At 41.3% G+C, this 13,321-nt stretch overlaps 1 protein-coding gene across 2 annotated transcripts in view; it reads left to right on the top strand.

The window, feature by feature from the left end:
- rhbdl1 (rhomboid, veinlet-like 1 (Drosophila)) overlaps positions 1-13,321 on the top strand; it is a 63,877-nt gene that overhangs the window by 27,439 nt on the left and 23,117 nt on the right. For both annotated transcript variants that reach the window (XM_078163441.1, XM_033610615.2), the window contains 3 exons: positions 7,090-7,314; positions 8,258-8,406; positions 8,555-8,667. In XM_078163441.1, the coding sequence (XP_078019567.1) occupies positions 7,090-7,314; positions 8,258-8,406; positions 8,555-8,667 (487 nt within the window). The remainder of the gene's footprint in view (positions 1-7,089; positions 7,315-8,257; positions 8,407-8,554; positions 8,668-13,321) is intronic.

Below are 13,321 nucleotides of genomic sequence, written 5' to 3'. Positions count from 1 at the left end.
TAAGTGCCCACAGTGCATCATCCTGTCTCCAGGGACACAGATGCTACCTATCAACATCACATCCCACACACCGAACTCCAGTCAAGGCTTTCTGTTTTAGATGGATTGTCTACTAAAAGTGATGCACTTTGCTTAAGTGTCCTAGAGTGAAGGTTTGTTTTTTTTCCCCATCCAAGTTTTAGCACCGCAATGATTAAACCATGAAGGAAGGCTGTGGCCGCAAACTGCTGGGGGAGAAAAAAAGGTGGACTCTCATTTTAAAAGGATTTGGGCAAGAAAGAACCTGAGTATCTGGGTCAGGGTAGAATCAGCGAGGCTGAGATCCGCAGTGATTTAGATTCTGCTGTGAGAGTGCACGAGTGTATGTGTCTGAGAGAGAGAGACCAAGAAGAAAGGGGTTTTTGGTCTTCTGTGTGACTCAGAAATTAGACAGTAAACGGGGATAGTGACACTATTAGTCTGGTGGTGGTGAATCACTATGTAAGCTCTGTTAATTGGCACGGCCTTCTAATGTTTCTAGTAACGATAAATGATTTATTGTGTGTGTGTGTCAACGAATCTGAGTTGAAAGATAGCCACCACCATAAAATGAGCAAAATCAGAATAATTGATGGATTTTTTTTTTTTTTTTTTTTTTTTTTTCAATCTGCAGTGCAGACGCCTGAATGGCCTTTAAACCAGGTTTTTTAAATTGTTATTACTAATTAGTATTGAGCTGTGAGGTATTGACCATGTGGTGTGGCTAATTAATCCATCAAGGACAATTGACTAGAGCTGACAGCAGCATGTACAGTAGGCAACATGCAGCTACCAAGAGGAGGAGGATGGACGCTTGCTGTTTGACACACACACACACACACACACACACACACACACACACACACACACACACACACACTCACTATGCTGTCAGTTTGGCCCATTCAGCTGTCCCTAAAGGGGAATACTATCTTTATCTTTGCGCTCTTAGCCTCAGCATCAATTATACCCTGGCAGTCGTTGCCTTGTCAGGAAACTTCCACCGTTACTGATGCACAAGTCAAAGGTTTCCACCTCCCCTCCAAAAGCTTTATGCGATGACATGTGAGTTTCGGCGCACCTTGCTCTCTGTCACTCCTCTCGGTGCGTTATCTCGTGTTTTGGCTTCTCATGTGTGCCTTATTGTCTGTTCGCCATCTCTCTCCTGTCGCCACTTCAAAAGGCTGCTAATGCTCACTTTAGAGGCGGCAGTCCTGCATGTCAGAGAAGGCGAAGCAGAGTGATAGCTATGCTTAGTTGTGTCTCCTGGGAGCAAATTTTCACAGAGGCGGTATGAATGGGAGAGAATACAGTGCTAGGTGGAGAGGCGGCAGGTGTTGTCACCAAGCCAAACACAGATGAAACTCAGAAACGGAGACTAAAGAGAGGAACACCAACAGAGGGAGAACATATCATTATATTTACATCCCTTAAATGGGACCTATAGTATTACAATGATGAATGTTTATATCAAAGGTCCGGTGTGTAGGATAAAGTGGGATATATTGGCAGCAATCAAATATAATACATTAAGTATGTCTTCTTTAGTGTATTACCGGCTTTGAATAGGGCCATTCGTGTGTTCTCGTTGCCAACAGTTAGCAGTTAGCAGCCCCTCTGCGGTGAGGGTGTCGGAAAATCATTCAACTGCTTTAATCAGTGTATTTAACCTGTGTAAATCACTGCATCCATTTGTTTTACAGTAGAAGAGACCTCTGCTGATAATTTTGCTCCTGGTAAAAACTTCCTGAACACCTGTATCTGAAATTATCAGAGAAGAAAGGTGAGCACACCTTAGCAGGTGTTGAGCTTAAGGCCTGTCTGTGACATTCTGAACAGCGTCAGAGAAACACTACTTTGTAACGCGAAACTGCTTTAATTGGCGTTTTTATCGGTTTAAATCACTGGATCTGTTGTTTCGGAGAGAAGCAGGCCTCTGCAGATGGTTCGACTCATGGTAAAAATCTCCTGAACAATGAACAACACTGAAGGAATCCTAACTGGGAAAAGTTTCAGCTGGTTGCAATCTACAATCCTCGCTGCTTGATGCCACTAAATCCCCCTAAATCTTACACAACGTTTCTTTAAATGCAGCCAAAGTTTCAAATAATGAGGTAAACATATGTAAAAGTAATCCCTGTGAGCAGAAACCTCGGAGTACAGACTGTTCTGAGTACTCTGTTTCCAACTGTTTCTCTACTGTGGCTACAAGCTGAAGTCACCTCGTGATGGCTTTCTTTATATGGCTCCAGGCAGGCTACTTGAACTTATGCTGTGTCTCAAATCGCGCACTTCTGTACTTACACTTAATATTTTGAGTGCATAAGTGCATTCACACTGAGAAGTATGGGAAAATGCAGTGCACTATGAGTACCTGGATGGTGCACTCAAAACGGTCAAGAGGTTGAGTGTGAAACTATGGACACTTCTCGCCTAGTTTGCTAACTAGCTAACACTAGGGTTGTCATTTCCGGTAAGTGCACTACGGCAGTGTTTGCTTTGAGACAACACTACCCTGCCGAAATTCACGCACCACTCCAATAAGTACATAGTGCACATAGTATACTACATGGAAGTGTACTAACCGAAGTACGCGATTTGAGACACAGCATTACATTACGTACACTGCTACATGTAGCTACATGCTAACATCAAAGAAACCTGTAATCTTGGTTGCTGATGTTGTCAATTTCACTCTGAGATCATATTTCAGTTTCAACTTCAGATCATATTCCTGTTGGAACATGTCCAGTTTTGAAGATTTTGATTTAGAAGCTTTTATTGGTGATTTTTCATGGTAGAAAGTAATGCTATCCTCCATTACAGTCATTTTCCCGGCTGTAATGATGGTGCAGAGACATCAGGATGTGGAAGACCTGGAAACGCCAACCAATCAGAGCAAACTGGCCTTTTTCGGGAGGGGGTCTTATAGAGGTGGGCGCTAAAATGGAGCGTTTGAAATAGAGGGTGAATACAGGTGTTCTTGTAGCAATTCAAAATAGTCGTATGAACCTGAAAATGAGCATAATAGGTCCCCTTTAACCTCTCTTTATTCCACCCCACTTCCTCTTTTCATTGTGAATTTAACAATATGAGGATATTTAGAAAGAGAAAGGAGATGAATCACCTTCACTGTCCACTGGTGGCACACAGAATCAAGCTCACCCAGGCAGGCATCTCATCTTCCCGTCTTAATTTCCCCCCTCTCTGCACTCTAATGTCCCTCTTCTCCTCTTCTTCTGCTTTCACTCCCAGCCTCAAGTATAGTATAATTGCATTTTCCAGGCCTGATTTCCATACTAAATATGCCTTCCTCCATCTGTGGGAGAGCCAGCAGCCCAGCTCGACATCGTTCTGGTTATCACTGTGCAACAGGCCCCTCACACCCTCACTGTACAACCACCAGTGTCATAATTACCCACAGTTAGGGTAGTTACCACTTCCTGCTCTGCTAACTTCCAAAAGGGATTAGCACTTTTTTTTCTCCGCTGTTTTTCCTGAGTGATTTCTTAAAAAGGGAAAAAAAAGGCAGCTGCTCCATTTGTGGAGCAATCTGTTCATTACTTCTTCATTATTTGCTCATTTATTTACAGTCTTTGTCCTCCAGTATATTTAACTCATTAGCTTTTATAGATATTGACCCACAATTTCTTTCACTATGCCCCCTGCTGTGTCTACATATAATGAGTCTACACGCAGCAGGACCTGGCTAATGAGTGGTGTACTTTAATGGCGAAGTGTACTTCCTACAGGACCCCTCTGGAGGTTTCATTACACTTCTTATGAGGCTGCCATATTGTCTGAGATTACTATTATTAGACACCTATACATAAGGTCTGCTGTTGTAGATTTACACGGTTAACAGTTGCAGCTGCTGCCCACATGCCCTCTTTCTCCTCCACTTCTTTTCCTGGAAATTCATTGTCACATTACATTATAGCACATATTTTGATTTAGAGATAATTGCATAGTCAGTCAGTTGTCCTCAAAGGAGCTATATTGTTTTAGCCACACCAGAGACTTCAGGCATCTGGCAGTGCCACTGAGTATCAGCCATGAAGTAGATCTTACCTGTGAAGCTTGCACGCTTGTTTTCTATAAGGAAATGCAGACATTAACTCTAAAGGAGCCCTGCTGTGGGGAGCCGGTCAGACAGTATTTTCAGTGGTAACTCTGGCGGAAAAGAGCCCTCTGTGTGTGTTGTTACCCAGATGGTTCCCTGCCTCGGCTGTCAAAATAGTGGCATTTGGATAGTTTTCATCCTAAGCCTCTATTAAAGAACTTATCAAGAGTTGGTCCCGCTGGCCTGCAGGTTTGCTGCAGAGCTCCTGCTCAGTAAGCAGACCTGGAGTCTGTGATAACATGAATACACATACTTTCTCTCTTTCCACTCTTAACAAAGATTTGCTTTTCAAGGGCAAAATCACTCCAACAGCCCCATTTGTTAGGGTGTCTGAGCTGCAATCAACCCTGCTGGCAGTCACGCTCACGTTCCGTCTAAATCAAAAAGCACTTATACATTATTTAAGTTTCTTATCAGCCATGAATATTCAGCTGCAGTTGTCATCTCTCTTGTGGCAAAAAGGGAGTTGTTTATATGTGTAACATGGCTGTGATATTAATATTTTAATTGCTGTTGAGATATGAGGAAAAATACGTTTTATTTTGAACGCCAGTTGAACAAAATTGACTTTCATTGTAGATGTATTAAGCATGAAGCATTATTTTTACCTCCCACTTCAGTTGAGTTGAAGGTTTTGCTGTAATTTTAATGTACTCAACTGATGTATAGTCAGTATTTCTACCAACATCTGCATAATGCTTTCAGTACAAATGTCTGTCGTCTATCTTTGTGTCACATGAGAAGAATTAAGCCATTTTAAGATGCTGATTAATCATTTTGTGTGAGAAATTGTTCTCAGCGCTTTAGCTTTCATGGTGTTCTGAGTATTTTCCATTAGTCAACACATGTAAAAAAAAAAAAAAAAAAAAAAAAGGGATTCTTGAAACCTTGAAGCCACACATAAAGTATTTTTAAAAGTACACGCATTGAAGGCAGCAAGAAGTGCAAAAAGTACAACCATTAAGCATTAATAGCAAAAGAGAAGCTTCACTGTTCATTAAAGCCTCTGAGCAATGTCAGAAAAACAGAAAAAGTCTTGCATCAAGATAAGTGTCATTTCTTTCCCCTGATTATTTGATCGTAAAAGTAGAACTTCCATAAACCGTCATGCTATCCCTTGTGAAATCAGTACTTCATGAATGTTGGCGCCCCATCTAGGATGATTAGTCACACTGATGAGCCTCCCTCAGTTCATGTGAAAAGAAGCTATCCTCCTTTACTGATGTTTGATCCACTTAGCGTGAAGAAAGTTATGGATTTAATTGCTAAAAAATGAAAAATTCAGCAGCAGGCGTTGATGAGATCTGTTCATCCTGGTGAGGTGTCCTCCAGCTGCTGAAAGTAAAGCTCATAAAATAACTCGAGACGAGACTTTTGCAGAAACATTAAGTCATCGAGTGGCAAAAACAAACACAGGGAATGAGCTGTCTGCTGATTCCTTAATGTCACAATGAGCGAGTCTATCAGCTAAAAAAAAATGTTTCTCATCCATTCTTAAAGATGTTTGTGAAAGACGCTCATTTTCTCTCCTGCTGAGATATCGATGAGAAGAATGACACAACTCTCATATCTGTCTGTTAAATGGCTGGTGCTTGGTTAAGCTAACTCGGCTAAGCGTTAAGACTGGAAAACAGCCTGGCACTGTCCAAAGGTAACAAAAACGCCTGCCAGATTCTTTAAATCTCACTAATTAACACATTATATGTTGTTTGTTTAATCTGTACAAAATTGAAGTGTAAAAACAAGTTGTGGTTTCACAGGGGATTATATGCCAATTATGTGACTATTTCTTGGCCTTGCAGTCACTGCCTACCAACCTCAACTGCAACCTCACATTGATGTTAAGCCCTCAGGAAGTTAAATTAGATTTAACGCGTTCATTATTTAGTGAGCTTTAGAGGTGCTGGTAGGCAGATTTATAACCTTTGGTCAGAGCTGGGTTAACAGGTTTCCCTGTTTTATGAGGTTGCTGGTGGTAACTTCATATTTAATATACAGACATGGGAGTGGTTTCGATCCTCTCATCTAAGGCCCTGTCTACACGTGTACGGATATTTTTAAAAATGGATATTTTCCCCCTCCGATTTAAGAAAACAAATGTGTCCATTCAATCTTTGATTTACAAAATATCTCTGTAAATACTAGAATACAGAAATGACTTCAAACGCTGGCCGGCGTTCGCAGGCTCCCACACTCTCCCCTTGTTGCAAAGGCAGTAAAGTGTACAGGCAAACGTTACCTTTTTCAAAACACCTACTGAAGATCTCACCATTGATTCCCTTTTGATATGAGGATGAAAGAGCTCATTAAAAAATATGAATGATGCTGTGGACATATGAAACCTCCTTTCACTCCTCATCGACAGGAATCCCATTCTCAAAATTGTCCCACTATCTGCTGGTTCGACTGGTCCTGATCATCCAAAATTGTCATTTCTGGTGGACTTTAAACCACGAACACTGAGGTGGAACAAACAACACTGAGCGCAGTTCTAGCATCCTTAGCAGTACTAAGTGTAACATTGTCCACCGTTGTTGCTGTTACACAAAGCAACAATAGGCATGCGTAAATTGAGGAGATGACGTCATCCTTTCCCAAACTCTCTATTTAAAGAAAGTAACTGGAGATTTGAAAGATCTGCACCTCAGTTTGTATTTGGACAAGAGGCCAAAATGTAGGGGACAATATTCATTTTCAAAAATATCTCTGTACATGTAGACAGGGCCTAACTCTTAGCAAAAACTGCAAAAGCGCATCCTCAAAATGTTTGAACTATTCCTTTAAATAATGTGAAATATGTCTCGGTATAAGTAAGTAAACTGATGACTTTTTAGCTCCCATCAGTCATATTGGAAAACAGTGTTCATTGTTCCTCTGAGTTTCTTAGCAGCTGAACTACACTGGACTCTTGGAAATGACACCTGCATGTTTCTCCACCTTCTTCCCAGATGAGCAGTAAGCGCTCCAGCAGTTTCCGACGGGCCATTGCTAATGGCCGCCGCACGCTGCAAAGGGAGATCCTGCTGGACGAGACGGGGCTGGGTCTGTACAAACGTTTTGTCCGCTATGTGGCCTACGAGATCCTGCCCTGCGAGACGGACCGACGCTGGTACTTCCACCAGAACCGCCTGTGTCCTCCACCTGTCTTCATCGCCATCGTCACCATCGTACAGGTGAGATTTAGAAGGTGATGTTATTGACTTGTGAGACGCTAAACTGAATGTAGACTATTCCACTGGTGCAGCCCACTGATTCAAATATTCTTACAGTAAAACATGGGCTGCAATATTTTTCTTGAGTATGTGCTACTAACCCACAAACCGGACTTTAGACCACTGTGTTGGCTCAGTCGCCACTGAAAAGATTTTCTGCCTTTGATCACACGCTTTTACTGTGAGCTCGATATGAGCTGGTAACCCATTTGGGAGGCAGGGGCTTAGTGGGTGCATTTAATGCCATTCCTCCAAGCTGAAACCCTCAGTCAGCCCCCGTTTTTTTTTTTTTTTTTTTTTGTAAGACACTGATTTTGGAACTTGGAAACCAGGTCAGTAAGCACCCTGGTCACCACAGTGGCATTAAATTACCTATTATGTTCATTTGTAAAAAAAAGAAACCTAGAAGCCTTCACGGACCACTGTTGAATGGTTGAGGATTAAGCGGCCAAAATAACCTACAGCTTCTTCACAAAACTTCATCATTTCCCCTGAAATCATCATAATTCAGAGGAAAGAAAGCCAAGTGCTCTTATAATGCCTCCAAATGGCATTGAATGGTCTGTAATGACAATGAGGATGTGATAATAACGGTTCACATTCATTTTAATTCACAGAGACAATGAGTCATTATTCTATGAAAAGAAATTAATGGAATTGAACCAGATGTGTCATTTTTTTTTCTGCGGGCAGTAATTGTCTCCACAAGTCTAATAAGCATCAGCTGAGGAATACAGAACGAGAAGAAAACGTCACGTGTCTTTCATAAAGCACAATGGGTTTTGTTTTGTGGCGCAATTGCCACCTTTGTACCAGCAGTCTGTGGAGGGAGAGCGTGTAATGGGTATGTCAGCAAGAACTGACAGTTTAAAACAGTGTGGTGTCATTGCTGTGTCTGTTGCAGATTATCGTGTTCATGTGCTATGGCATCATGCTAAACAAGTGGGTGCTGCAGACCTATCAGCCTGACTTCATGAAGAGCCCCCTGGTATATCATCCTGGCCACCGTGCACAAGTGTGGCGCTTCTTCAGCTACATGTTCATGCACGTTGGGTACGTTCACAAACGCCTACTTATCTTGTGTTGTCTGCAGAACTGTTTTTAAAAATCTGATTAGCTATTTCTGATGTTGCACAGCTGCAGAAGGAACAAATATATGTTTTTATTGTAATTGTTCTCTTTCTGTGCTCCCTCTCCTCAGTTTGGAGCAGCTGGGGTTCAATGCTTTACTGCAGCTGATGATTGGTGTTCCTTTGGAGATGGTCCATGGCATTTTACGAATAAGTCTGCTCTACATGGCAGGCGTGCTGGCCGGTGAGCGTCTTTTAAAATAAATGTATTATTATGTGAACCGCTGGTTCTTAAAGTGGGGGCTGCTTGTACAGTGGCCAACAAGGACAAGTGCAAAGGCCTAAAAGATTTCTATTTGGAGACAGCATTAGAAAATATGCCAATTCAAAAACACACTAAGAAATGACAATAACTGTTTTTCCAATCAGCACAATGGAAGTTCTTTAGGACATCAGGGGGGCGCTTAGTGAAACAGCTTGATTACGTAGCTACATAAATCTTTTGTTCTTTTATAGTATTTTAAAAGACTAATGCCAAATGTAGAAATAAAAGATGTAGGTACCTTTTTATGCAGCATCGTTACTCCACTTTTCTTCCCACAAAACAAACGCACACTCTCGTCTGGTTTCTCTCTCTCAGGTTGATAATCATCCATTTGTACGTGTTTCCAATCAAATCAATCTGTTTCCTTTGTGTTTTTGAACTGGTATCTTTTCTAAAGCTGCAGCATATTTCTCCCAAACGCAGTGTTTTGGGCCCTTGTCAGCCACCATACGCTTCATCGTGCTGTGCCTCAAGACAGGGGCCAGGGGAAGATTTGTTACTTCCCTCTTTTAACTGTATATTTTAATGACATTTCACCACATAAAAAAAAATAAGCCAACATTTACATTAACCACAAAGAAACAAATTTACGTTACATTTGCAAACACATCAAAATGGAAGAATCTAAGATTGGTAACATGATGGCTCTGCTTTTAAACAAAACAAAAGCAAGTTTGCATTATTTGTTTAAAGTCCAGTGTGTGTCTACAAATCTGCATAGCCTAAAACTGCTGACTTCTCTTTATTTTTTTTGCTGCGTAATCATGATTTAGGTCTATATTTTCTAATGTTATATCAGTTCATATACTGCATGTAACATAATTTACATCAGTGTTAGTCGTTTCTTAGTGAAGATACATTCCTATAACATACATTCATGGTGTCATTTCAAGCTGAAAAGTGAGTGTGGGGGTGGAGGAACCTCTGCTGTAAACTATGCAGTGATGTAGTACATAGTTCAAATAGTACATGTTCAGACAGTTTTAGATCATCTGCAGTGCAACATGGAAGGTGCTTTCCCTCTTTTTAAACCAATGACATAAACAGAAAAGTCTGTTTATTCTCTGCTCTGCACTTTGTGTGTGTGTGTGTGTTTGCCAGTCTGCTGTATATCTGATCTGACCTAGTTTGTGTTTTGTTTTATTATTGTTTGTTCAGTCTATTGCTCATAAAACTGCTCTGATTTTTGTTTTGCTGGAGCCTTCATCATTTATCGACTCAAAGGTCTCGTATTGCACTTCATATTTGCCGTGTAAAAACCAACAGTTCCTTTTAGCATTGAATGTGCCTCCAGTGAGGCTGAATTTGTTAGCATCTTGTCCTCAAGCTGACATCCACGAGTAGCCTGTTTGATAGTTTTGATAATAAACTCGACCCGGCTGGTGGCCCAGACATTTAAAAAAAAAAACCACACACAAGCCACCAAACCGAATGCAGCGGAGTGACTCACAGTGCCCAGAGGTCGGGCCGCAGCGCTCAAGTCTTTGTTGACAAGAAACCTCATTAACTTTCATCCTCCTCCAAGCCAGTTTGGAGATTGGAAATTTTTAAATCCGTACTGATTGCTGGATGCGGTTTCTCACTGCAGTTTTTTGCTGTTAATGCGTATTTTCCAGAAGTCATATCAACACTGCTGCATAAACCTCTTTTCCCTTTCATCTTCACTGGGAACAATTTCTGTCTTGGATCTCGCAAATCTCTTGCTAACCATTATTTGATTACTGTCGAGAGCAATAACCTAATTCATATTGAGTTATGTTCATTCATTTTCAGTGACATGATTTTTAGGCTTTCATTTATATGTGACTAAAAATCCAAATTCTTTATTTCTCTCCTCCTGTCGTCTCTCCGCTCACGTGCAGTAGTAAAATGGAGCTAATGCTTCTGAAAACTCCTCATGCTGTGTAAAAATCAGACCCTCACCCCCTCACTACACTCACATGCACGCTCACTCTTAACACTCATGAATTATTGTAGCTTTGATTTTTTTTTTTTTTTTTTTTTTTAGCAATGATGACAGAGAGAGAAAGCATGGGACTTAGAGGAGGGAAAGTGGGAGAGTGATGCAGGGTTTCTCTCTGGGGAATTAGCCTGAGTGCAGTTTGAGATGCTGTTTGGAGTTTTAAGCTGCAGCCTGAATCAAAAAGGAGGAGGAAGCAGCGAGGAGGTGGTGATATCTGTACCCCCAGAGCCCTGAGTTGAACTGCATTCATTAGACTTTCCACGCTCGAGTTACATCGTAGTGATCAAAAATTACATTCCTGTTGTACTGTAGTGTAGTAGTGTGAAACTGTGCGTGGAATTACATTTGAATTTTGCTGAATTTAACTTTCAACACAATATAATAAATTAATTGCTCCTAAACAGTGAGGAAGAGCTGAGCTGCCTCACGGTCACGAGATGATGAATGACTTTAAGCAGCGCAATCATTTCACCTTCTGATTCTGGGTGATGGGGTGGAAATTTGAGCTGTGCTGGCACAAATGCTGTGATCTATTGGAAAGGAGTCCAATGAAAAGCAGGTTGGGAAGTGCACCTGGCACTCTTGGTATGTGTGTCTGTGTGTTGGGAGTTTTGGGTGAGTCAGTGGGGGTTAATGACAGTTCAGTGGGCACATGCTGCTTTCATGTGAGATCTCAGAGGAAGGCCACCGCCAAGGCTTTGAGCACAGCAGGAGGTTTTCAGAAGATACTCTAGTGATAGGAGGCACACTGAGGATGGCAGTTTTCATTTTATCTAAGTCAATATAATGAATTTGCAATCCTTCAAACTGGCTTTTACAGCAATTATTTTGATTTTGAAGGGAAACTGAAGTAATTTTCAACCTGGACCAATTTTCCCCACATTTTTGTGTCTAACTGACTAAAGGGAACAACAGTTTTTTAAATTGGTCCAGTATTGAGCGAGAGCGCTGCAGCTGGCAGCCGTGAAACGGGCTACGATATAATGTTCAAGGCAATACTGACTGCTAGTGTGCGTTCACTTAAAGTGGAAGCCGCCATAGATGAACCTTCTTAGGAGTAGGTTCTTAAGCCAGGCCACCCACCCTCATCAGGTAACGGTGACGTCTCGCCAACCCCGATCAACCCCCCAACGACCCCCGTTCTCCCCCCCAAACAAGCATGTGTGTTTTGCGAGACTGAACTCACCTGTCTGCAGGAGACCAGAGAGAAAGTTGTTTTAAAAGTCTATGTGTGTTCAGCTCTCAGTACGTCTGTAGCTTCTGACTGAATCTCTGTAGTTTGGAGTTTAGTTTCTCTCCTGTGTCCTGTTTGTACTTTAGATATATTTTACTGTTTGCTTGTTTGTCATCAGCTGAATTAGTTGTGTGAAGTTGCTGCTCGAAAACTCAACATTTCCTCATTTTGCTGCTTCGCAATAAAAGTTTATACATAACAAAATAACAGGGCTTTTATTGTGAAGAATCTATAGGAAATGAAATGTGGTATTACTGAAGTAGTGGAACTTTGTAAACAGCTTCTCCTTAATAAAGGCAAGGCTAATAATACAGCAGGGAGGAAAGTGAAAGCAGCCGTTACTGCAACTTTTCAAACAGCTCACCTCCAACAGGTAAACTTCTCTTACCTGCCCTGCTGTGGAAAAACACATGCAGCAAAAGCAACAGGGGACTAAAGCTTTGATCAGCACTCTGCTTTTAAATGTAATTACTCAAGACCCAAGCCAAGCCAGCCCATGACTGTTGAAAAGGGCTATTGGTTAAACACAATAACAGACAGACTGGATCAAGCAAAAACTAAAGACAAAGGTTTCATTTCTTTGTCAGACACTTATAATAACAATCCAAGCCTGTCAGTGGCAAAAACAAGCACTTTTAGTGGACATACATTGACAGTGCACTATGGCCCCAAAGATTACCCTGCACACTGTTTCACGGCTGCCAGCTGCAGCTCTGTTGCTCAATAGTGGACCAATTTTGAAAATTGTTGCTTCCATTAGTCAACTTTGACACAAAAACATGGTAAAACAGGGTCCAGGTTGAAAAATACCAAAGTTTTCCTGTAAGGTAGGTTTTTAGTTTTAGGATCTGATTTGGAGACATAACTAACCTCTATGAATCTAATTACTGGACACCTTCTAGGTGTATGAATTAAAAGGACTGAAAGCGGAGATAACAGTAATTTGACCATCTTATCAGGTTAAGCGGCCATTTGTTTGCAGAACGTCTGAGAAATAAATGTCGTCATCAGAAAGATTTAAAAAGCCATGAATTGAAATGACAACAGAGGACTCATAATAAACGTGTATAAGCTCAGAACAAACGACCACTCAAGGCCTCGCTCGACATTTTCAAATTGAAAGGATATGAGACAGTCTTAGGAGACACATCTCAAAGATTTCACCTCAGCTTGAATCAAATGATGAGACCACTAAATGAAACAAATGAGGCTCCCGCCTGCTTTTATCTCTTACCTAATTTGATGCTCCATATAACAAACTTTATAGCCGCGCTCGCTGCCTGACTCTGTGCAAGCTAGATAGATGTAGATATGTGAAATACAGGATCCATTTATTTGTTCATGTACCTCTTTCCAGCCTCCCATTCCTCCCTTTT

Source organism: Epinephelus lanceolatus, chromosome 21 (genome assembly GCF_041903045.1).
Source record: "Epinephelus lanceolatus isolate andai-2023 chromosome 21, ASM4190304v1, whole genome shotgun sequence".
Classification (NCBI taxonomy): domain Eukaryota; kingdom Metazoa; phylum Chordata; class Actinopteri; order Perciformes; family Serranidae; genus Epinephelus; species Epinephelus lanceolatus.
Note: the sequence above shows the minus strand (reverse complement) of the source record. Positions and strands in the feature narration are given on the sequence as shown.